This window comes from Temnothorax americanus, unplaced genomic scaffold (assembly GCF_048541705.1).
Source record: "Temnothorax americanus isolate GAGA-0224 unplaced genomic scaffold, ASM4854170v1 Scaffold36, whole genome shotgun sequence".
Taxonomy (NCBI): domain Eukaryota; kingdom Metazoa; phylum Arthropoda; class Insecta; order Hymenoptera; family Formicidae; genus Temnothorax; species Temnothorax americanus.
Genome location: NW_027509505.1, coordinates 705796 through 725855, shown reverse-complemented (window position 1 = coordinate 725855; position 20060 = coordinate 705796). Strand labels below are relative to the sequence as shown.

Genomic DNA, 20060 nt, shown 5'->3' with positions numbered 1-20060 from the left:
TTTTTTTCTTTTTATTAATATACAACACAATTCAAGAACTTTACTGTCGCATGCGACGGTTAAATTGGTGTTCGATGTTATATAATAATTATGACGTAATACATTTATAATAATGTATCTCGAGATATATATGCGCGCGCGCTTTCTGGATCCGTGCGTTTGAATCGGCCGGAGGTCTCGAGGTATCGCGACGCCGCGATATCTCGCGATACATCGCAGTTCGCACCAGCAATCGAACGCAATCGTCACAGAGGCGGCGCGAGAGGCGAGACGCGAGACGCGAGACGGCGAGAGGTCCTCCAGATGATAATTCCTATCGCCCCGCGCGCATCCGATATCCGATAACCTGCGCATAAATTCTTGTGCTCTGCCAGGTGCCAGTGTGTGCACACGTCATTCCTTCACGTCTGCAGGGAGCAACACACTGGCGTACGCCCGAACAGACCGAGCAATAAACGTTATCGCACAATTACGTGAGTATAAACAAGCGAATGACCGGCGGCTAATGAATCATCCGTTGATTTATCGACAGCCGCGCGGTGTGTCAAGTCACGTATAGCGCGAGCACCGGCAACGTACCTTGTTTTTCCACGGGATTTAATTATGTAATGTATTATCCCGAAGCGACATTTAAGGACATTTCATGCCGTCGTCACGCTGTCGTTCAGCCTTTAGCTTCTGCATGCGCTCGCGGCTCGACTACTCTTGTATAACGTGAAATATATAATTGAAAAGAAAAGGGGAAGGGAAAAGATATTCGCACGTTTTGAGTTTTCCTGCGTGACAAGGCCTTTAACAAGTATACGAGGCAAATTGCCGTCTCTCTCTCTCTCTCTCTCTCTCTCTCTCTCTCTGTCCGGATTGACTTTCATATCCTATATCTGTGTGCGTACATTGCAGAGAAGCAATGGTAGCCCATACCGTACTCCTGGACTTCACGGTCTCCAGTAGCGTAATTGCCGATATGGAGAAGCGATCGGGCCTGAAATCGGCGATCGCGAACGTACTGGCGGAACATTTCACCGGTCTCAAGCCACTGACAGAGTCGAACATCGACGGCAGTTTGCTCGTTTTGTATACCGGACCCAGGGGCAGTCTGATCACTGTCAGAGGGTACACAGAGGGTCTGATTACGTTAAACATCGAGTATTACAAGCAGGACGACCAAGAGGCGCTCTTAACTTTCGAGGTATGTATGCGCGAACTTGATAAACAATTTGCTGTAAACGTTAGAAAAATATCTGTTGAAGAACGAACGCTAGTGCTTTTGAGAAACACCACTTACCTTCTAGGCAGGGTTTTATAATCACTTCATCGGAGTTTCTTAAAATAAAAAATAAGATAAACTAATCACGTAGGAACACGTTCAGTTCTCAGAGAGAAAGAAAAAGTTGCGAACACGTGGGTTTTTTTTCGTTGAAGAATTGCAACGAATCTGACAAAACTCAATTACGATTAACGTATCGATCTTTGCGTGATAAAATTTAAAGTGAAACGTGAAGCAGAGTAAAATGCAGGTTGTTGAAGAAAAGGATTCGAGACTTAATCGGGCTCATTAAACTGAGTAAAAAATACTTGATCTATATGGTTCGAGAAATTGATCTTATCCGAGTTGAAAGCAATTTTCTATTTTAGTAATACAAGCGCGACTTGTCTCTATCAAGGATTGATGCCAGTATAATTTCGCTGAGTTTTATATTCAGATACAGTAATGCATGCGATGATTGATATCCTTAAGAACTCTTTGTTGCGTAGTTACGAATTCTGCGAAATTATACCCAGCTAATTTAATATCTGGCTTCTATATGTTGTTCAAAAGAACTTCTCTCCAAGATTGAGCAAATAAAATCATTTATTCGATTATCATATCTCTTATCTCTGGTTTTTCTCTTATATAACAAATGATGAAAGAAAACGAAAAGATAATCTACAACCACAGATTTAATTTTCATTATTTTTAGACAGAAATATCAGCTGTAATCACTTATGTAAATGAAAGCACTTATATGTAAATGAAAGAACAACGCACTGTCTTAATGTTGAGGCTAATTACATCTCCATAACAAGTTTTTGCATTGATTTGCAAGCGACTTAGAATGTATATATTCGAGTTTGTAAAATAAACGTTGCTACGCAATTACCACGGAGAAAGGATTATCTTATCTTATTTTAACGTGATAAGATAATTTTGTTATATCTGGGAAGGAGAAAATGTATGCGACGTCAGGAAAGTCCCTTTTTTTTCTCAATTTTTGCTGATTGAGTGTTCTTTGCTCGGTTTCTGAGCGCCACCGAGTACTATCAGTCCCGAACCATTTGTTTTAACATCCTGTATGTAGAATTTTTTTTTTTACAACGCAAGTAGGAATTATGACATAACTGACAGAACGTTGTAGCAGTGGCGATACTTGGAAGCTGATGTTGCCATGGCTTTGAACAGCCAGCGCAGCAAGCGTTTACCGCCAGTAACACGAGGAACCATATATGACCTCTATCTGACACTATCAGGTAGAAAAAATGCTTTCCCTCAATTAGATTTTGTTCCTCGTTCACTTCTCCTAACACAACTACATATTTTACATACTTGTAGATTTATTTCGTGAAATATTTGGCATAGAGAATTACAATATCGCTATTGACTGTTTACTAATAGATATTTAGGATATAGGCCGCTTGCCAGGAATGCTGACTTAATTTTGCTCCCAGCACTGTTACGTTCAGCCCAAATTTTTCTACCCAGCACTCAATTCGCTCATAAAAAAAAAAGTTTCGATCGTTCATATTCAAATACATAATATTTAAATATATGTATATTTACTTGTATATAATTGTTCTCTTGCCTTTTTTCGGTCGTACGAATAAAAGTTCTTGGGCAACTGCTGCAATGCATAGGGCGTATTTTGCTACGAGATCTAAGAACGGATTCACTATCGAAATGCAATCAGAGATGTAAATGTGGCTTGCCTTATAAATCATTATCGTTGAATTCTATTATATTTTTCTTCCTCTCTTATACGCTATAAATTAATATTCTATTAAGATACCTATACGGTAAAAGTACACGGCACTAGCTAAAAATTGAAATTTTGCCAGATACAGTTGAAACGTGCGTAATATCTTTACGGCATATATGTATAATTACGAAGCTTAAAATATTATTTTTATAATAACTTATTTCTCTCGTTCTCTCTTTTTTAATGCATTATTATTTTTGAATAATAATTGAATCGGAGGTTTATTAGATTCTTAGAGTTGTAAATTTCCGGATCGTCACTTTTAGTCGTACGGCTATAATAATACGATAATGCGATCAAACACAGACACAGCTACCTTTATCACGATCCGTTTTTTACGCTTGTTACGTACCATTTTGTTGGACAAAGATAAGCCCTGCCATATATCATGGCTTGCCAGATCTTAACACCTTTTTTTAGCTTCCTTAACAACAAGGAGTGTAGCGATTCCGTTTTACAAGATAGTGTCTTTGTTCTGTTCAATTCTCATTGGTTCGGCTTGATGATGATAATGATGATGATGATGATGAATGAAAATCATGATGATGACGATGACGATGATGATAATGATGATGATGATGATGATGATGATGATGGATGATGATGATGGCCGGTTATGGTAGTTGGCCAAAGAATTGGAAACGGCGTTGCAGACAGCAGCAACCGCTACACGGTCGCACACGCTTACACCAATTAAACGCGGTGGACCCTTTGAGAGATACTATCCTACCGCCGGTGAGTTTTTATTTATAATTATGTTTACGGACCAGTTAACGGCCGCTCTTACAACGGAATTGCTTTTGTACTTAAGGGACTCGATCAATTGGAAAATTAATATTGTACATCGACTCGTAAATATTAGTATTAAATGTCCTCACGTCTCTTTACGAAAGAAGCTTTATCTCTTACGAAAAATATATATTACGAAGACCGTTCTAAAGTTATTTCTGAAATATGTGAAGATGTGTGGAAACTCATTGAGAGCTACGAATCTGTATAATCGATTTAAAATGTGATGTTCACAGTTAAAGCTTAAGACGATTTCTACAATTCTAGATACATCTTACTCGTTAGTAATATGCACCTGCGATCGTTTCAGTCTGGAACGTCTCTCCTCCGCGCGTTAATCCCCGAGGACATTATTTGTTCTGTTCTTGCATGACAAAGCGTCGTCCAATTTTAATAGTTATTCTTTTACCAACTTCCTCACATCATTCTTTCATCTGGTTGTGATGCTAACGTTCCCATGCGTGTTATCAGCTTTGCCTTGCGATACCTTGTTTTCTACTCTTCGTAATGTTTTTTTAAATGTATATAAGCATGCTTTTTTTTGAATTAACATTATTGCAAGATGGCGACAAGTGTTGCCAATAAACATTATTCTTATTCAAGACGAGCGACTGCTGGAATATGACATCGACAAGCTCGTGTTCGAGGCTAGATCACCGTATCAGAAGGTACAAATTGTGCACTCCAAATCGCTAGGCAATCTGCTGGTACTCGACGAACTCCAAAGTAAGTTGTATTATGTTATAACTTCGTATATTATTTACAACTTACTAGAAATTCATCTGCAGACATGTCCGAGGCAGATCTTATATACACGGAAACGCTGATGCAACGAGGCAAAGAAAATTACGCTGGCAAGGAGATAGTGATACTCGGTGGTGGCGATGGCGGCCTATTATGGGAATTATTGAAGGAAAAACCAAAGTTTATTACGATGCTAGAAGTATGTGAATCAAATTTCACGCGTGAATTATATGAACGGAATTATATGTACTATCTGTTTATATATATTTTTTTTGCAGATTGATGACATCGTCATGAAAGCCTGTAGCCAGCATATGCGGAGCATATGTGGCGACTGCCTAGACAAGAGAAAGGGCGATAATTATGAAGTAAGCTTCGTCTTATAAATTTGCAGGCGCTTAAATTCTAATAAGAACCGAACATTCGAATCTAAACATCTAGATTCTTATAAACTAACGATAAAATTCATAGGAATAATAATAATCTCTCTCTTTGTAGATCATTGTCGGCGATTGTGTGAAAGCGTTAGCCCATATGATCGAAGAAGGACGACAATTCGATTACGTCTTCGGCGATCTGACGGACATTCCTATTAGCACAACGCCACATGGTGATGCCTGGGATTTTATTAGACTAATCCTCAACTCTTCCATGAAGGTGTTGAAGTCTACCGGAAAATATATGACGCACGTGAGTATCTTTATTCAAAGCACATTCAATTTCATCTATTGTGCAATAAAGTAGTTTTGATTTTAATCGCAAACGATACTTCTACATTTTATTGATAAAACTATAACAATAAAATTTTAGATACCTTAACATAAATATGTGGCATAGATTATTTTATCAATGTTTAATATTGTTTTTTTTTTTTGTATGTAGGGAAATGGCGCGTCATGTCCAGAATCCTTGAAGATGTATGAAGAAGTCCTATCTCAATTGTGCGTACCGGTCACGTTCACGAAAGATCGCGCTTTTGTCCCATCTTTTTTCGAAGATTGGATCTTCTATCAAGTCTCACTGAAATGATGGAGCAAAGAATATTCGGGTAGAACCTGGAAGACCACGGCAAACCGGTATCCTCACAGTCTGCTGCCTGTCTTATGACCCAAGCTCTACTTCCTAGTTCTAGCTTTATTAATTAATGAAATTAGTTCCTGAGTGAGATGAATCAAACTATTATTAAATTAGTTCATTTCATAACATTAATTACTGTTTTCTCTCGAGATTTCCTCGAGAATTTTGTTATGCGTAACGATTGCGTTGAAAGATAAATCCAAGAAATAATAGACGATAGCAGAAAAAAGAATATATATACATATATCTTTTTATAAGAGATAAAACCTTACTTCAATTTGGTTTATCTCTTTTATCATCTAGAGGAAGCAAAGTTCAAATTGGATTTAATTTGCATTACCTCTTGTCGAAATACATTTTCCTAATAATTTTAACGCTAATAAATTTCAAGGATATCGCATTTTAACTTTCACTTTAAAGATTGATGAAAAACTCAAATACCGATGCTGATTTTTCCAACGTGAAAACACAGCAAAAAAATTAGTACCGTAAGAGTTCTTTCTTTTTTTTATATTTAATTGCTGATAATACAAAGATCAATTTTTGTTGTTAATCCTTTATTAATCTATATAATTATTAAGTTTTTAAAATTTAAATTGTTTTGCAAGTAATTTTTTTTTCCCGATTAGAGTAAAAGGATTAACAGCAATGATAGATGCGTATTATCACCTTTTTGCTTTTTTCCTTTTCTTATTAGATAGTTTTATCGCGGTCAGTTTGTTTATCCGCGATAACTTGTATATTGATACGTATATGTCGATATGATATATATCGCATACATATAAATATAAATATATTCTGTATTTTATAAAAGCTCGATATAAGAACGATAAAATTATATCGGGATAAATTATTTTTTTAACAAGCGTTTTCCTCTGATTTGAATTGATAAAATACAAATAAACATATATATATATATACATGCATTTAATTAACCCTAAACAGTATAAAACATCTTAATGCATACATATCGGTATAATAAATTCGTAATTGTAACGATACGCGTACAGCACAATAAAAAAAGGTTAGAATTTGATTCGAAATAAACTTTTAGTCGCAGAATTCGATAATTTTGTAAAATTACTGTAAATTTTCTCACTATAATAATATTAAAGAGCACATGTCAGATTTATACAGTTTAGGGTTAAAGAAATGAAACTAATAGGAAATAATACTCGAGCAAGTATGAATTAATTGAAATAACGACGAATATTTTATTAATTATAGGAGTTTCTCCTAACTCTCTTGGTGCAATTTTACAAGAAATAATTTATTGAGGATATTATTTTCTTATACAGTATTAAATATAAAAGCATGTTTCAACACAATATTATCTGTTTAACAGCGTTAAGCAATAGTAAAATGTAAAATAAATAATAATCCTAGATTGCTTCTGTTTAATGCTAATAGTTGATGGATTCTTAATCATATCTTGAAAAATACTGAGCATCTAATAAATTAATTGATTACCGGAATCTACAATTATACGCACAATTTAGTCACGTAAGTGGAGAGAAAGAGCTGGAATTACGATATATAGTAATGAATTAACTTGATTAATCATTTACAAAAATATCGTACAATCACGAGTTTTATTTATAAAAAAGGTATCACTTCAAGAAACTGTCGCGATAAGATTACGCATTTATTTGCTGTCAAGATTCATTGACCAACAAGCGTAGCACTCTCTATGTAAATTAAAAACATACGCGATAAATAAATACGCGATATTTTTAGTAGAATGAAAACAGTCTTATCACGTATATAATTCGGATTTTTAAGCACAACATTTTTCGAGAGGGCTCTAACCAATTTGTCCGTTGTATCAAGAACGGCGAAGCATTCGTTGTACGAACGAGGACTACGCATTAAGCATCTGTGGCAGAGGTACTAAAGTTTATCGATGTACACAATAAATCTTTTACTCTCTCTCTCTCTCTTCTTTTCCTTCATTCTTTGTCATTCAAATTTGGTATCTTTTCTCACGTTCCTCTATACGATCACGGAAAAACTACGATGTAAGAACGTCCTTCCAATTTATTTTGCAAGAGATTTGTATAAATTAAAAGTATCGGGGCATGCAGTTCTAAGGTAGATCAGCCTTTTCAGTTTGCTTTCCATGATTTTGGAAACTTTGGCCCCACGTGAAACACAACGCAAGGATGTCTAATTCGATCGGCGAATAGGATTACAGCTCGTTGTCGCAGAGCTTTGCCTTGGATATCTCTGAAAACTGTCCGATTTCGTGAATCGCAGGCTCTATCTCGGTCTCCGCGAGTATCTGCCGCAACCATTGTTGCACCTGTATCGGATGCTCGTAGCTTCTCTCGCGTTCCTTCGGGCGTCCACGTGATTCAGAATCGTCCCGATCCAAGACTTTCTCGTCAAATTCTCGCAACGCAGTCTCAATCGATTTGTGCGTCAACGCATCTAGCTCGCAGGTTTCCGTAGTTTTACGAGACATCCCGAAGGACCGCGCGTTCCGCGAATACGTTTCGTCGAAAGCGCGTAGCCCGTCCAAGGATACGTGTGTCAGGCCGAGTTTGCGTTTCACGATCAAAAGCGGCGAGCATCCCGATATGGATAGGGTGTCTTTGACGATCTTCGACGCATCGGCCTTTACGCTCCGCGAGTCTCTCAACCGATTATCGGCGAGGAACGTGGAAGGCAAGCTTGAAATACGCACGGTCCTGTAATCGGATATCAAATCCTCGCAACGCGGCAGGCTCGGACGATCTCTGGCTTTTCGGTCTGATTTTTTAGCGATAGATTTGTCGAAACTAACATGGTCCTTATTGGCGTCTTGATAATCCGCAACTTTATACGGCTCCACATCCTTTACCGTAATACCGTTGGATCCGTGTGTCTCGATATTACCAAACTGGCGTATTTGTTCCTCTAGCTTGCTCCTGTCGTTCAGGACTACGACCGACGACGGTAGAAAATCCAATGAAGTTTCTATCAGCGAGAGTCGCTGTCCGTGGATGGCCTCGGCTTGACGCAGCAGCTGCTTCTCCCTGGATCGCAGCAGTTTCGTTAGGTCATCGAAACAGCTCCTGATTTCTGCCTCCACCTGTAAACGCGCGGTTCTCTTTTACAATTTAGCCCATAGCAGTATTTTCACCCCGTGCAAAAATATTATTCGCATTTTATCTCGAAAGATTCTACATATTATCAACAATATCAACTCGTCAATGAAAAATTATTTGTCACGCGCTTTCCATTTACGAGCGACATGATTTTATTTGCGGCATACATATAGCATCTTTAAAGATTTTTTAAAAATATCCACGGATACACGGTTCCCATTTTGCGTCTACGAATAAAGATTTCAAATTGGCGTTCCACCGCCACTTAAAATACCACGCACAGTGACAGTTCTCGTCGCGAAGTTACGTTTATTTTTCTTCGCGAAAAGTAACCGGGAGTCGAAAACGGAAGGGGCTGCAAGAATCCAGCGGAATCGCGCAGAGGAAGATAAATCGAGGATGTCCGTACGTATGTACCTGGGCGGACTCGTCCTCCAAGAGCCTGCGTTTGTCCGCTATCAGCTTTATCCGCGACTGATTGTCCTCGCTGTCATCCGGCTGACACTGCTTGCCCGTCATGTTGGCGGCCACGCGGGTTCAACAACGTAAACGCGAGGAGCCGAACGGCCGACGCTCCGTTGCGATCATTGCGATGCACCAAGCACCAAGGCACCAAGTCGCGAACTGCTTTACCGATCGAGCGGCACTGACGCGTCGGCCCGTCGGCGCGCAGCGTTTTTACCGACAGATGTCGCCGCCCGCGCGGTCGCCGCTGGTCTCGCCGCGCGGCGCGCGGCTTCCGCCGCACTGGCCGCACACGGAATCGGGTATCGGGTGTGGAAAGTGCGAGCGGTTGAGGGTTGAGCGCGCGGGGCGGGGGAACTGGGGAGGTCGGAGGTGTCTGGCAGTGTCTGGTGTTCGCCGTGAGGAAACGGTATAAGACGACGGGTGGGCAATTTCGCGCGGCATAGCGCGGCTTGTCTTCGTGGTGTGTGCGGGCACACGATCGAGCGCGACGTCGGCGCGTCTGAGACACGCGCGCACACAACATACATACACATATATATATATATAGAGGGAAAGAGAAACAGAGAAAGAGAGGCGGCTCGCTCGCGTGGAACCCGGAAGGAGCGTGCAAGCGGTTGGGTCCGGCGACGGGATTATATTGAGAGAGATCGAGAGCGAGAGAGCGTGAGTCACGCGACGACGTCGTCAGAACGACGGGAGTGTATACTATCTCTCGTCCCGTCACCGCTCCTTTCCCGTTTGTTTATTTATCGATTTCGCCCGTGTATATCGGAAAGCGCCGGTAGCCGCACCACCCGGTGGCTCGTCGCTCCAATAGGAAGTGGCCTTGCCCGCCTCGCCTCACGTTCGGAGACGCGCGACTGAGAGGGCCTCCCTTTTGGGACCCGTGCCCCGGACGACGACGCGACGGCGCCTCCGAACCGTTTCCTCGCCTAAGAACGACTTGGGGAAAATTGGCGAAAGGTGTAACGCGCCAGTCTAGGTATGTATACGTAACCGCCCACCTGCCTGTGTGCGCGCGCGCGTGCGCGCGCGGAACGCCGTGGCCGCACGTATGTACGTGGCCGACGCCGACGCCGACGCCGACGCCGACGCCGACGCCGCCGCGCCGGTACTTACGCGTGTGTGGGTTGAATGAAACGAATTGGGCACCTCGTGCCCGCGTCCGCGTGTGTAGCGCGTGGTACATACGTGGATCGGAAATCGTTCGGAATAATCAGAAAGCGCTCTCCAGACGGCACGAGGCACGACCCGGATATGGAGATTCACGCGCCGCGCGCTAATGCCTCCGGCTAAGTGTATGTATTTAGGACTAGGACCGGTCGACGAGCCGCCGTCCGGGCGTCCTCGCGTTCCACAGGCGAGAGTCGTGTTTTCGTAAAGGTGCGAATTCATGGGACGCTCGTTTCAGCGTATCGCGAAATCACGTGATTTCGCGCTGACGCTAGCGTCAAGCAAAGAAACTCATTCATTTTCATGAATTTCAATTGACGCCGACGTCACGTGTGATCATGCGACCTATAATCGCTATAAGTAATAATCGCTATAAGTCGAATAAGTTATCCAGCGTCGTTGTTCCGCGAAAGGTAATAAACACGCCGTGTTTATATGGAGGATGGAATCATCGCCAGTTAACGCTCTCGACCTTCGTCGTTTGAAAGTAGCGTTCGTTTGCCGCGTTTGTGACCTTCGTCTTCGCAGAGCCGTTTTAGTATCGGTCGAAGCTCATTTTAACATTGACGTACGTTTGACGTCTTAATTACAAAAGCTGAATATTCATTTACCGTTACGCAATATTGTTGTTACAGGTACACCCAAGTCCGGTAAATGGTTTTGTTCTCCTCTGAATATTCATGTCGCTTCAGGAGAGATAATGTTATTCCGTTGGTTTCGCCGGTGTTCAATTTTCGTCTTCAGCGCGCAGAAATATCGTTGACTCCGCGCGTTTCGCGTATACCTAAACAATTTTCACCTGCGTCTGCATTCGTCGAAAACGCTGCGCTTTCAACTTCGTCTGTCAACTCCGAAGGAGGACTCGCATCGTTTTTCCGGCGTAATTTCAACGATCACGGGGCACAATTTGCGAATCAATCAGCCCGCGGCGAGTTCGAGCGCGCGCGCGCGCGCGCGAGGAATGGCATCGCGTGATCCCCGCGAGGCTGTCGCCGTCGCGTGTCGTCTCGTAAAACCGCGTTCCCGGCCTCCTCCTCGGAGGAGATCGTCGATCGCGTGAGCGCGGCGTGAGATCGAGGATCGAACTCGGATTGGCGCGCTCGTGTCTCACGCGTGCGCGGCGCGGCGCGTCTCGGAGGATCGCGCTCCTTTTTTCAAGCCGAGCTCGAGAGTCGAGATTGCGGATTGCGGCATCGCGCTCCACGGAGTCAGCTGGCTCTCGAGCTGGATCGTAAGATTCCTCCCGGCCAATGAGGTCGCCCGAAATCTCCGAGATAACGCTTAATTAACTTGATCCCCTACTCGTAATTCGAAGACGTACGGTTAAATCGGACTGTGCACCGACCCATGGCCCGATCGGTTCGATATATTATCGCGAGTCAGGTCTCAAAATCCAAATGTCCAAAATGCAGCCTCGAGATCGCGTGCTCGAGATAGCCACCGAGATCTCGCGAGCCCGTTCGGTCGTCCCATTGGCCGGACCCCAGGTCCGATCTTATCGGGCGCGATTTTAAATATAAGATCGGATATTGCTCCTCGCGTGGACAGACCCGAATGAGCCCTCGATCGTTTCGCGATATCGGAATTAACGAGTATAAATATTGACGTACGCGCAAATAGCACCTTTCGGAATTTAAGCCTCGTCGTAAGCCTGTGTGTCTCTTGCTTGAATTTGTAAAAGAAGAAAAAGAGAGAGAGAGAGAGAGACCTCTCGCGAAAGCGATGTTTACGTTCTTTCCTGCCGGCTTCGAGACCCCTCCGGATTACGCGCTGATTTATTTATCCGTGCCTGTTGCAGAATTGCCGTGCGAGACGTCCATCTGTAGAAAAAGAGAAAAAACACCGAGGATATGAACAAGGTGGATTACATGGAGGTGACCCTCCCGAATTATTCCTACATTTTTAACTTCGAGGAGACGTTCAGCCACCACGAGACCAAGCAATGGATGGTGAAGAACTGGACGAACGGCTTCTACTACTGCGGCTTGTACATGATCCTAATATTCGGCGGGCAGCACTACATGGCCAGCCGGCCCAGATTCGAACTCAGGGGAATACTGTGTCTTTGGAACACGCTGTTGGCTACCTTTTCTATCATCGGCTTCACCAGAACGGCGCCCGAATTGATACACGTCCTCAGGCATCACGGACTGCTCCACAGCATTTGCATACCGAGGTCAGTTTTTGTTTCGTCGAAATCGATAAACAATTGAGCCTCACGCGCGCGTTTCCCGAAACCTCTTGTAAACACATTCGTGGCGAGACAGCCGACAGCTAGCGATCAACGCGGTAAAAAATTTAATATCAATGTTAAATCGTCGTGTTTAGAAATGTTATATCGACGTTTTTTTTTACAATGTATGTTTACAATAATGTAAAAATAACTTGTAAAAACGGTTGATGTAACGTTTCTAAATGTCAACGAGTAACACGATGAACGAGTTATTTTGACACAAAATTTAGAGTGGACTTTCATTGACATTTGGCACACAAAATTTTTTACCGCGCACTGCCAATTTCGCGTGCCGACAAGTGTTTATTTTTACTTGTAGGTGAATGAAAGAATGGATATACTTGATATCTTGTAACCTTTTACCTCGAAGAATCCGTTTGTATAAGCCACAAGCCACAACGCGCGTTTAATTCGATGTATATATTCGTGAGATTATCAAATTTTTTTGCGGCGACAAATTTCCATAAGAAGCGTAACGAATCTTTATATGTTGAAAGTCCGTCAGTGCTATAAATACTTCTGATGCGATATTTCGAAAATAGTGTTTCGGAAATCCCTGTTCGCGCTTCTTTATCGTAATGTTGAATAATTCTCTTTTTTGTATTTTTTCGATTATACGGTTAAAAGAATTTATCTCGTCACTTATCCCACACGTAGCAGATAGGATATCTTTTGGACGTCTTTTTGGTATGCGTGCTATGTAGCATTCAAAAACAGATTCCTACGTTGTATATAGAACACAAATATTAGAAATAATTTAAAATTTAGATGGCACGTTTTAGGCGACGGAAAGGATATCTAGAATTTAAAGTCAAAAATTCTAATACGAAAATAAAATCACGGTAGCTTCAAAATTATAAACAATTAAGATGCTTATTAGATTAGGATAATTATGATCGATATTAGTATTTTTTTGAGAGAGATTTTTCACGTGTATGTGCGTATATCAATAATCTTCGTAGCGCGCTCATTAGGAGTTTCATAATTGGAAGATCAAACGAGATCTCGTAGAGAGATGTACGATCGTAATTATATGAAGTCTCGTTGGAGCGATTACTTGTTAATCGTGAATATAATTAAATGTAGTTTTAATTGTTTACGTATAGTAAACGTAATGCGATCTAACTTGCAAGTTGTTTCGCAAAGAACACGATTTATCTGTGCTTTTCTTATAACTTTCCATGTGTAATCTACTCTACAATTCATTGTCAGATATCGTAAATTTATATATATTACAATTATATTATCTGATTTGCAATTTGCACTTTAAAATGTTTGTCTTTACGGAGCCATTGAAAAATGTATGATTTCGTAAAGACGGATATTTTAAAAGCAAATGAAATCAGATAATTAAAATTTAAATTTACGACACCTGATAATGGATTGTATAGCAGATTACGCACGAAAAGTTTTAAGACAAAGCATAGGTAAAAGAAAAGCACAGATGAATTGTGTTCTTTGTGAAACAACTTGCAAGTTAGATCATAACGATAAACGCACAAAATATTTATTCAAACAATACGTGTGAATATATAACGCGCAAGTTATTTATGTATGTATGTATATTTATATGTCTTCGGTTTGGTTTTTAAATTTTTTTCTACTCATTTTTTGTATTATAGTCGACTTGTTTAGCATAAATTTGCATGAATTTCCTTTGAAATAGAGAAAATAAACTTCGATAATTTCTTGGAACAGGAAATAATGACGCTGACTAAATAATCGTACAGTTGAATGACTACGACTTGAAATTTTCCTGTAAATTCCTGTAAGATGTGAAAATATATTCTACGAGAAAATCATCAATTTGGTTGCAGTTTTATCGAGCAGGATTGCGTGTCGGGCTTCTGGACGTGGATGTTCGTGCTGTCGAAACTACCCGAGCTCGGCGACACGATCTTCATCGTGCTGCGTAAACAGCCGCTGATCTTCCTGCACTGGTATCACCACATTACCGTCTTACTGTACTCCTGGTTCTCGTATTCGGAGTACACCGCGTCCGCGCGATGGTACGTCGTGATGAATTACTGCGTCCACTCGATCATGTACACCTACTACGCTCTCAAAGCGATGCGCTACAGGCCACCTAAAGCGATCTCTATGGTGATCACTACGCTACAGCTTGCCCAGATGGTGATCGGTTGCCTTATCAACATATCCGCTTATCAGTACCTGCAGAGCGGTAACGTGGACTGCAACATCACCCGCATGAATATCCATTTTAGCTTTGCGATGTACTTGAGCTATTTTGTCCTATTCGCGCAATTCTTCCATAAGGCGTACGTGGCTGGAAAGAAGGCCGATAAGAAGCACTTTGCCAATAGCGCACCTGGTCACATCGGCTATAACGAAAAGCTCAAAGCTAATTAAGGCGGTACTCGGCACACTAGGGCGCTTGGGCGCCCTTTTCTCTATCTCTTTCTCCCCAACTCTCTTTTTCTATTTTCCTCCATCCTTCTTTTTCTCTGTTTCTTTCTCACGCCGCTGGTCGACGTAGCCATAATACATCCAGGATCTATTTATGATAGGAAATATTAGGGTTTAACGGCTTCTAGGATTCGCGTGTTCAGTGGATACTATCGCTAAACTTAAAGCTTTATGGACTATAATGCGATTTTTTTAATTATTGTGTTTGCATTTTTTTTCTACTTCAAAATTATTTAGTTAAATATTGAAGCAATGTTAACACGTATGTTTTATTTAACTCACTTACTGTAAATATAATAGTGTAATTTCGAATATTTGAAAATGTGTATATTTTTTCTTTTTTTGAAACGTGATCTTTGGCACGAGCATTTTACGCTAATTTTCTTTAATAATAAATACGCAATCGTTATTTATTATTGCGATATCTTTTTAAGATTGGAGATACTAGTTTCAGGCCTTCAGAAACGTATGGACCCATATATAGACACGTAGACTATATTGGAGTCTACGTTCTAAGATATGAAATTGTTACGTTCATTAGGTGTTGAAATGTAAAGTTACATATATAGCCTAAAGTATGTGGCACACAGGATAGCTCTAAATTTTTAGGATTTGTAAATATGTATGAGACAAGGATTTAGATTAAATAGCGTTTGTATATCTAGGATTTTGTATCATTCTAGGAACCATCGAATTTTAAAGTCCACGAATCTTAGGGGAATCATATTTCTTAAACTCTTTTTAGATTCTAGGAGCCGTATGTCCTAAAAAGTTATAGATCTTGGGTGCCGTTGTTTCTCAGGATCCTTATATCCTAGGACTCGTAAGACAGGGTCTGCGGAGCACAGAATCTGTCAAATTCTCGAGCCCATAGATTCTAAGGCATATTTAAGATACGTACTTCTCAGGATTCTTATAAGATCCTAAGATCTACCTATAGGATTCGTGAAACGATGAATTGATAAATTTTCGAGTCTACAACACCTAGATAGGATTCATATTTCATTGGATCTTTAGGTCCTACGGTCTGCCGATCCTAGGGTAGGTTTTTTTCAGGGTCCTTAGGTCGTAGGATACATAGATTCTAATCAAGGATCCATAGCCAATTAGCGTCCGCCTGCGCGCGGACGATATCCTAAGGAGGAGATTCGTTTAGAGGGGGCGGGCAAAAAAGCACATGGCGAGTCTCCTCTTTTAATTTTTTATATGTAATTAATAAAGAGCTACTTTTGCGTATGAAAGAAACGTGTGCGAGCGTGCGCGCGTTTCTCAGGTCCGAGCGGCTGTTGCACAACTGTTATTATGACTTTTTTGTTACTATCTATATCACTCTTTTGCAATTGGATATATATATATATATACATATATATATACTGGGTATTATTTAATAATAATTTATAAAACCAAACACGTACATGTGTAAATAATAATTCTTTATAAATCCTACGTGACACCAGATTCTAGATCTTACTTTCCATTATCCTATCTTGAAATCGCTTCAATCACGAGTCCTGTAAACGCAATAAGCGAAAAATTCACATCATTTTCGATAATTTTATCAAATTTCAATTTTAAAAGAAGAAAGAGAAAGTCAGTTTTAAATGTCGTTGTAAGCAATGTTATCTTATAATCCATAAATTTGTTATTGGAAGAATTTTTTACCGTTATATTCATTTCTTCATCGCCCATATAATGAAAATATATAGCCTGTCAAAGAGTAAAAATCGCGACCTAAATAATGCGTAGAGAAATGTACTGAGAAACATGCTCAGTGCTATCGCGTTCGACGGGGCAGAAAGAATTAAGGACGTACCCGGCGAACAGTCCTTAATATAGTCGTACGGACAATCTATTTTTTAAAATAATTTATAAATTTGTAGAAAATGAAATAAATGTTTTAGACATCAAATTTAACCCGTTGACTGTATAGCCGTCATACGCACTTTTGGCCACTTTTGTTTTTGCGGCTATAGCCGTCATCGACAGTCAACGGGTTAAATCGCGTACCATCGTTGAAAAGTTTAAGAACAGTCTTGCACAAGTAGTTGTAGATATTGATCAGTTCTAATATACATCTTGAGAAAGAAGTTGTAGCAATTTTTTCTTTTTACAACAAAAATTATGAATATCGCATATCGTAACAATACATATACATTTTTGCATTTAGAAAAGTACTTAAGCATCTTGAAAAAAGGGTATTTCTTTTCATAAATTACGAGATTGTACAATTATGCGTGTAAATATTCTCTTATCTCTTGTAATTTAACGTATATATTTAATTATAATTGTTTATCAATAAGTTGTCAACTAGTCGTGAGAAAATAATTCAAATAATCGTTTACGTTATTATGCGAATATTAAAATCGACTTTACTTAATGAATTTCGATGACGTACCACGACGGATATTGGCTTCCGAACGAAATGACCCAAATGTTATTTTATGTTCACGAATACAATACTACGATAATGATAATATATACTGTATACACTTTTCTACGCATCACTGATTGTTCAATATTACATTGTCGCCTCTTATGCAATCCTCTAATTTCAAGACCACCTTTGTACCTTTCATCATTTTTCGGGCAAGTGTACGTCAAGTTTCACGTTCCTTTAACGTGATCTATCTCGCATTGATAGCGAGCTCGTGTAATCAATTTCTTTTGTACGATATGCCATGCTTAAAAACTCGTCAAATATTTTTGTTAACAGAACGTACAATCTCTTATATACGTGACTTTAATAAAACAAACTTGTCTACATATTTATCTCATGGTCAGAGAAAACTAGATAATATCGTATATATATGTTCTAAGTCCTTGATTTTTTTTTAATTCATCACGTGCAAAGAATCTGATGGATGACGAATCTGAAATGATATATCTTCAGTGAAAGGCAGAAAAGGTCAATAATGTTAAAGGACAAATGTAAAATTGCAGATTGAATATTTTGCAAAGACTGGAATAAAAATATCTTAAGGTCGATTCTCACTATCGGCCAAGTCACGGAAAATCGAGTATTATTTAAAAAATTGACACACACATATATATATATATATACGCGCGCGCGCGCGCGCACACTCTCTCTCTCTCTCTCTCTCTCTCTCTCTCTCTCTCTCTCTCTCTCTCTCTCTCTCTCTCTCTCTCCTTCTCTCTAACGTAATTTCAAGATGATAAAGATTTGGCTTGAATGAATCATTGAGTATCGTGCGCCATTATTCAACGAAATGAGAAGGAAACGACGCTTCGTAATTTTTATTAAATATAAATCCAAGTACAACAAATATACAAAATCTTCCACAAGTTAACTTTCAACAATCACTTTGATACAAAGGTTCACAAGACTTGACTTGTTACTACTTATGCATGCAGTAACCCGTGCGTGACCCAGTCATACGATTCTCAGCTGATTACGTGAATCGTATGTTATTAAGTCAACAATGACCAGCTCTGATATCACACACAAACACAGATATCATGCACCATTTATTCCTGCAAAAAAAGTCACAAATGAAATCATTACGTCACTCAGTAATCTGTCTGAAATGACTCGTATATTTTTTTAATGTAATTACCATTGCGAAAATATTTTAAGGAAAAAAACCGCGTTCTAAATAATTCTATTCAAATTTATGCTAAATAATTTCTGTTAAATCATTTAATGATTTAATTCTCGATATTTTGAGAAGGGACTTGAAAAAAAGATTGAAAATTTACAGAGGCTTGAGAAGTTTTTCTATATCTTTGTATATACCCTTGTAGGTATATATCAATCCCAAATATTTCTATTCTGGCATTTTAAACATTTTAAACTTTTAGAAAGATCAAAATGTCTGAATATTTTATAATCGGGTCAATTATACCTCTTTGTTTCGTCCCCAATCTTCAGAAATATATGTCAACAAATCTGTCAAGCCCTCGAACTCCGTCCTGCTTTGGGGCGGATTATTCTTAGGTATTTTTGGTAGCACGGAACCCATCTTGAGTTTGAATTCCTCTGCATTAGTGGCTCCAGAAATTTTCCAGATTCCATAAAAAAATAAGCTACAGCCTGTGATAGCGTAAAATGTGCCCCAGCCAAGGGCTCTCATAGCTAATGAAGCTCCGGTTTCACGAACTCCTTTTATACCGGACATTCCATCTCCAAAATGTGTTGGATCTTGTTTCCTGGTTGCCGCCACTGCCCTGGCAAATCCAGCAAGGGCAGAAATACCTGCGACGGTGCTTAGAAACACCGCAGCTACAAAAATAACAATAATTTTATTGAAGGAGCATTAATGTTGAATAAATATCAATAGAAAAATTTGGAAAAAAACAAACTTGGTTGAATATTAATTAAAAACATATATATATTGCCCGAATGATGGGAGATTGCTATGCGATAATTGTCAAATAAAAGAGTTGAAATATTAATTTCACACGTACTATGTTTTACGCGAGCATTATTTCTGTAGTAACTTACGGCAATTCGCTCATTTACGCAGAGAAATTGTCGTAAATTCGGAAATGATGTTCGCGTAAACAAGACAGTCGTGAAAGGCATCGTTCGTAATCAGAATTATTTTGCTACGGCATCTCGAAATGGTTTCTCGAGGTTTCTCATTCATATTAAATGTAAAGTGTGTTGCACGAAAGTTGATGCAATTTAGCAAAGTGAAATTAATAAGCCAACTAAATTGACAAGCCATAAACAAATTGATAGCTCATGTGTTTGCGCGGTCAAGCAGCAGAAAATCACTCTGATCCATCACAAAAGTGAGGTTAGCTTGCGGCGAGCAACGTATACGCGAATATTCCTCGATACTTTTCTCGAATAAAATATACCATAAATTTTCTCCCGTCGTTTCGCAGATTTCGTTACGGACGTTTCTACAGTGTCATTTGATTCCGCCATCGCGTTACGGGAGAAGGAGAACTAGCCGACGGTGTCCGCCATTTTTAAAGCTCCAAACCTCGTTGACCTCGTGTCCGTAAAGTTAGCTTTATGGATGAGAATCAATGATGATCAATGAGAATATGCAGGGAATGCAACCACATTTGTCCATG

General features: G+C 39.8%; 4 protein-coding genes across 11 annotated transcripts; 2 read left to right on the top strand and 2 right to left on the bottom strand.

Moving 5' to 3' along the window:
• The first annotated feature begins 37 nt into the window (after positions 1-37).
• Sms (spermine synthase) lies at positions 38-7555 on the top strand. Of its 4 annotated transcripts, none has more exons than XM_077414346.1 (8): positions 38-473; positions 901-1189; positions 2400-2508; positions 4407-4529; positions 4592-4746; positions 4826-4915; positions 5046-5237; positions 5430-7555. In XM_077414346.1, the coding sequence occupies exons 2-8, from the start codon at positions 908-910 to the stop codon at positions 5574-5576; spliced, it is 1098 nt and encodes a 365-aa protein (XP_077270472.1). In that variant the 5' UTR covers positions 38-473; positions 901-907; the 3' UTR covers positions 5577-7555. The 4 variants fall into 4 exon arrangements, with proteins under 4 accessions (XP_077270472.1, XP_077270470.1, XP_077270469.1 ...); XM_077414344.1 differs by having other exon boundaries at positions 41-473; positions 2397-2508; XM_077414343.1 differs by lacking the exon at positions 2400-2508 and adding an exon at positions 3638-3749 and having other exon boundaries at positions 51-473.
• Positions 6918-9362, bottom strand: LOC143901787 (uncharacterized). The gene is made up of 2 exons (XM_077414348.1): positions 9131-9362; positions 6918-8697 (listed from the first exon to the last, which is right to left on the bottom strand). The coding sequence occupies exons 1-2, from the start codon at positions 9230-9232 to the stop codon at positions 7813-7815; spliced, it is 987 nt and encodes a 328-aa protein (XP_077270474.1). The 5' UTR covers positions 9233-9362; the 3' UTR covers positions 6918-7812.
• Positions 9363-9523: 161 nt separating this feature from the next.
• Positions 9524-17504, top strand: LOC143901791 (very long chain fatty acid elongase 6). 4 transcript variants are annotated; one of them, XM_077414352.1, is made up of 3 exons: positions 9524-10163; positions 12153-12530; positions 14405-17504. In XM_077414352.1, the coding sequence occupies exons 2-3, from the start codon at positions 12205-12207 to the stop codon at positions 14955-14957; spliced, it is 879 nt and encodes a 292-aa protein (XP_077270478.1). In that variant the 5' UTR covers positions 9524-10163; positions 12153-12204; the 3' UTR covers positions 14958-17504. The 4 variants fall into 4 exon arrangements, with proteins under 4 accessions (XP_077270478.1, XP_077270481.1, XP_077270480.1 ...); XM_077414355.1 differs by lacking the exon at positions 9524-10163 and adding an exon at positions 10321-10479; XM_077414354.1 differs by lacking the exon at positions 9524-10163 and adding an exon at positions 11440-11585.
• Positions 17505-18242: 738 nt separating this feature from the next.
• LOC143901794 (transmembrane protein 242) lies at positions 18243-19998 on the bottom strand. 2 transcript variants are annotated; one of them, XM_077414361.1, is made up of 3 exons: positions 19839-19998; positions 18878-19254; positions 18243-18506 (listed from the first exon to the last, which is right to left on the bottom strand). In XM_077414361.1, the coding sequence occupies exons 1-3, from the start codon at positions 19906-19908 to the stop codon at positions 18501-18503; spliced, it is 453 nt and encodes a 150-aa protein (XP_077270487.1). In that variant the 5' UTR covers positions 19909-19998; the 3' UTR covers positions 18243-18500. The 2 variants fall into 2 exon arrangements, with proteins under 2 accessions (XP_077270487.1, XP_077270488.1); XM_077414362.1 differs by having other exon boundaries at positions 19753-19888.
• Positions 19999-20060: the final 62 nt, after the last annotated feature.

What these genes read in the sequence shown, in the direction of transcription:
- LOC143901787 (XM_077414348.1), bottom strand. Translation starts at nt 9,232, where the DNA reads ATGACGGGCAAGCAGTGTCAGCCGGATGACAGCGAGGACAATCAGTCG. An exon ending in TGGAGGACGAGTCCGCCCAG is followed by an intron (nt 8,698 to 9,130) that starts GTACATACGTAC and finishes GCGCGTTTACAG; the next exon opens with GTGGAGGCAGAAATCAGGAG.
- LOC143901791 (XM_077414352.1), top strand. Translation starts at nt 12,205, where the DNA reads ATGAACAAGGTGGATTACATGGAGGTGACCCTCCCGAATTATTCCTAC. An exon ending in CACAGCATTTGCATACCGAG is followed by an intron (nt 12,531 to 14,404) that starts GTCAGTTTTTGT and finishes ATTTGGTTGCAG; the next exon opens with TTTTATCGAGCAGGATTGCG.
- Sms (XM_077414344.1), top strand. Translation starts at nt 908, where the DNA reads ATGGTAGCCCATACCGTACTCCTGGACTTCACGGTCTCCAGTAGCGTA. An exon ending in AGTTTATTACGATGCTAGAA is followed by an intron (nt 4,747 to 4,825) that starts GTATGTGAATCA and finishes TTTTTTTTGCAG; the next exon opens with ATTGATGACATCGTCATGAA. An exon ending in GAAAGGGCGATAATTATGAA is followed by an intron (nt 4,916 to 5,045) that starts GTAAGCTTCGTC and finishes CTCTCTTTGTAG; the next exon opens with ATCATTGTCGGCGATTGTGT.
- LOC143901794 (XM_077414361.1), bottom strand. Translation starts at nt 19,908, where the DNA reads ATGGCGGAATCAAATGACACTGTAGAAACGTCCGTAACGAAATCTGCG. An exon ending in ACGACGGGAGAAAATTTATG is followed by an intron (nt 19,255 to 19,838) that starts GTATATTTTATT and finishes TTATTTTTGTAG; the next exon opens with CTGCGGTGTTTCTAAGCACC.